The sequence below is a fragment of the Lactuca serriola genome, chromosome 4 (genome assembly GCF_051521515.1).
Source record: "Lactuca serriola cultivar US96UC23 chromosome 4, Lser_US96UC23_V15, whole genome shotgun sequence".
Lineage (NCBI taxonomy): Eukaryota > Viridiplantae > Streptophyta > Magnoliopsida > Asterales > Asteraceae > Lactuca > Lactuca serriola.
In genome coordinates, this window is record NC_136411.1 from 160,885,887 (window position 1) to 160,890,173 (window position 4,287).

Consider the following 4,287-nt stretch of genomic DNA (forward strand, 5'->3'; position numbering starts at 1 on the left):
TACTTTTCAAAAGAACCCTGTTGACGACTGTGGAGATATGAGACTCCAACATATATACACTTCTAGGAATCTCTCTCTCTCTCTCTCTCTCTCTCTCTCTCTCTCTCTCTCTCTATATATATATATATATATATATATATATATATATATATATATATATATATATATATATATATATATATATATATATGATACACTAGCACTCCTCTAAGGGAGGAGGAGTCCTTCTCTCCCAACCCATTGAACCCAATGTCACATCAGTTTTTTTACTTTCTTTTTCTTCTATCTTTCCCAACCCACACCATATGTAAATTCTATCTTTCTCAACCCACTCAACCCACTTTCCATATCATTCTCTTTTATTTTTTCATTTTTTTTGCTAATTTAAAAAAATTCTAAAATAATATTAGAAATAACATTTAATATTCTTTTTTATTTAAGTAAATTAGAAAATATAAATTAAAATAAAACATACCATTTTTTTGATTTTTTTTTTGCTAATTTAAAAAAAATTCTAAAATAATATTTAATTAAAAACCACACTTCAAAAAAATACACGATAATTATAAAACACGATAATTAAAAAAAAAATACACTAAAAAAAAGACAACATAATTTATATCCTAAAACGACAATTGAAATTAACTAGTTATTATCTAGAGTTGGAATGTAGACATGTTCAATATGATCAGTAAGATCAGATCGAAGCTGGTGGTGGGTTTCAGCATTGCGCAATTCATGTATTATTTCTTGGTCATCAACTTCGTCGGTGGGGGGATCGGGCTGATACACAGGACATATAGCAACACCCTCATCTTTCAATATCATATTGTGTAGTATAATGCAAGCGTACATTATATTTTTTGTTTTCTTCACCGTCATAGCTCGTGCAGGCATCTTTAATATGTCCCAGCGTCCTTTAAGGACCCCAAAAGCACGTTCTACATCCTTTCTTGCTGATTCTTGTGTTGCCTTGAACCGTATCTTTTTGTCGGTAACTGGATATGGATATGCCTTCACAAATACAACCCATGATGGATATATTCCATCTGCAAGATAGTAACCATGTTTGTAGTGTTCACCATTCAGATAAAATGAACAATTGAGTCCTGTTCCATGATATTTCTCATCAAACAATGGTGATTGGTAGAGGACGTTTAAATCATTGTTAGACCTGGCTACACCATAGAATGCATGCCAAAACCATAAATCTTGTGATGTCACCGCTTCTAGTATCATTGATGGATACTGATGGTCACCCCTCATATATTGGCCTCTCAATTCCGTTGGACAATTCCTCCAATTCCAATGTGTGCAATCAATGCTACCAAGCATTCCAGGGAATCCATGTCTAGCTTCATGTGCTTCATACAAAAGTTGAATGTCAGTGGATGTTGGACGGCGTAAATATTCAGCCTTATACATTTGGACAACACCGTAGCAAAAGTTTTCAAGAGCTTCACGAGAAGTTCTTTCTGACAGATTAAAATACTCATCTAACGAGTCTGGGTTATAACCCTTCGCTAATTGACGTATTGCTGATGTGCATTATTGTAGCGCACTGAAACTCCTTTGATTTGTTGCATCCCATGTTGTTTGAAAATAAGGATAATTCGTCTCCAGGTCACCAACAAGTCGCATAAACAAACCTTTGCTCATACGAAACCTTCTGCGGAATTGCGCGTGACCATAGGTTGAATCATCTGCAAAATAATGTCGGATTAGCAGTCGTTCAGCCTCTAAACGATCTCTGTGGATTGTGTTTCTCCTTTGAATGTTGCTTGAACTAGCATTATTCTGAAGAAGCAGTTGTGCAGTACGAGACAGTACAGGTAACAAATTATTGTTGATAAGTTCATCCTCAGATGATGAATTGTCATCGTTAACTTCCATTACTATTTTCCGAATGTGTGGATTCATTTTGAAAGAAGAGAAAAGTTAGAGAGAAAATGAAACAAACATGCATATATATAGATAATGAAACAAGCATAGCTATATATAGATAATGAAACAAGGATACATATAGAGAATCTTAATAAAAATAAAAATAAAAATAAAAATAAAATAAAAATGAACATGAAAATAAAATAAAAATAAAAATAAAAAACATAATAATAAAGAGAAAGATTCTCCAGTCAAATGATGCCGACATTTTGAACTTCATGGGTTCTCTAACTCCCAACCATACTTAGTTGCAATTTGTCGTTTCCTTTCAAGCACCGTGCGCAAAATACATCCAGTCAAATGATCATGCGGCCGGAGAAAATACTCCATATCTTGGTTCTCTATCTCGCGATCCAACAATTGAGCTTTTCGTTCTTCATTAGCTTCGAGAATGCGCAATTTTTGTTCCCGGTACCGTTGTCTCTGTTCTGCCTCTGTTTCGGTTGCAGTCTTGATGCCGACAATTTGTTTGACGAGACCAAACATTTCATTTTCTGTTGATGATGTTGATGTTGCTTTCTTTCCTTTTCTTTTTCTCTGAGGCGGTGAGTCTTCAACACTAAACGACTGTTGTTGTTGGGGGGAGAATATAGGAGGATATTGTGGATCAGATGATGATGTGTAGGCGTTGGATGAAGATGTTTTGGTTCGTTTTGAAGAAGGAGGCGGGGAGTCTTCACCCACTTTTGTAACAAATGCCCATTTTGCGTTGTCTTTCAACCACTCCCAAGCTTGTTGATGAGGAAAACCTTTCTGGTTAATAGTCCTCCGATACTCACTTAGTGAAGATTGTAAAACATCAGCCTCAGATCTCCCGCTAGCCACACTGTTCATCTTACGGTTATAGATGCAGTTGAAAGCATTACATTTCTTTTGGAGGTCTTTCCATTTTGAGTTTACTTGGTGTCGTGACCGGTCTGAACCTCCCATTTGAACACTGAAATGCTCTAGAACCCTCTCCCAAAATGCATCGAACCTTTGTTGATTTCCGCGTTGTTTATCTTTAGAAACATTGACATATGCCCTAGCCAAAGCCAACTCTTCGCGTTCCACCCAGTTCTTTCGCTTCTGGCGGAGTTTATAGTTGTGTTTTTTCTCAGCAACAGGGTGCAACTCCTCGCTGGTTTCTTCTTCGATTCTTTCGGGAGCTGGGTCGTCACTAAAACTGTCAGATTCTTCATTTTGAGCATCACGAAACTGGAAATTCTCGGGTTGAGAAGATTGGAATTGGGTTTCTGGAACCCTTTGAGAAAACTGATTCCGTGGATTATAACTCTGATTTTCCTCTAGAAGTTTAAATGTGTTGTAAGATTGTTGCACCGGGAAATATTGTTGTGGATAGTTTTGGTTTTGTTGGTAGTTTTGGTAGCTTTGGTAGTTTTGGTATTGTTGATAGTTTGGATTTTGAAAGTCTTGAAAAGAAAATGGAATATCTTGACTTGAACCGCGTTGTGTGGATTTGTGTTTTTGACTAGAACTGGTTTGTTTAGCTTTGCCTCGGGAATCCATTGAATGTAACTAAATGAATCAAATGAAACATAAAAATTTTCAGAGTAAAAACACTACAAATGAATGAATTATTTATTCATCTATATATAATATGGCAAAATACTACAAAACCATAGAGTATATAAACTTGTAAAATAAAAAAGTTAAAAAAAAAAAAGGAACCCGTATCAATGTAGTCAAAGAATGCAGTCAAGGTCAAAGTTCAAATGTAATTTAAGAGTGACAGATGCATTACTTCTCTTGCAGGGAATCTTTTGGAAAGCTGCTACAAAAAAACAAAACATTGATTCCTACTTTCTAAATTTACCAACGGGTTCACCAACCCAATTTTCAAATGTGAAGCCACTGAACCCGGCGAAACCATTGTTGAGTTATCGTTTCTGGGCGGTACCGCCGGTACCGTCTTTATCTTTTTCCACCATTCCGTCCTACCTAAGAGATGGAGGCTCGATAAGGATATATATGAATATTAAGTGACGGGGTATAAGACGCCAATTATGATATCATGTAAAATATTTGTGAAGTCTTTCATTTACTTCCTGAAAGAGTCATTATGAAGAAATGTGAGACTTCAATATATGTAGATACTTATAAGACCATATCGGACTAATGATGAAAACAATAGCAGGTATGTGTCATTCTAATATGAGATACACCAAGGCATGGTTAAGTTCATCAAGATTCAAGGTTGATGGTTGTGATTTCCTAAGTAGAGGGATATGAACAAGGGGTGGGGAAGGAGATGAAAGAGGAAAGAAATGAGGTCAACGAATGCTCCATACCATCTGATTAGAATTAATTATTGTATCCTATTCATTGATAATTAGCAAATGC

At 35.8% G+C, this 4,287-nt stretch overlaps 1 protein-coding gene and 1 pseudogene across 1 annotated transcript; both read right to left on the reverse strand.

The window, feature by feature from the left end:
• Positions 1–645: 645 nt before the first annotated feature.
• LOC145098958 (uncharacterized) lies at positions 646–1,893 on the reverse strand (annotated as a pseudogene).
• A 242-nt stretch (positions 1,894–2,135) lies between these two features.
• LOC145100417 (uncharacterized) lies at positions 2,136–3,501 on the reverse strand. Its single transcript, XM_079037700.1, has one exon. It carries the CDS (start codon positions 3,451–3,453, stop codon positions 2,161–2,163), a length of 1,293 nt encoding a protein of 430 aa, XP_078893826.1. The 5' UTR covers positions 3,454–3,501; the 3' UTR covers positions 2,136–2,160.
• Between the last annotated feature and the right edge of the window lie 786 nt (positions 3,502–4,287).

Bases quoted from the DNA above. Each gene is read 5' to 3' on its own strand.
- LOC145100417 (XM_079037700.1), bottom strand. From the start codon at position 3,453: ATGGATTCCCGAGGCAAAGCTAAACAAACCAGTTCTAGTCAAAAACAC.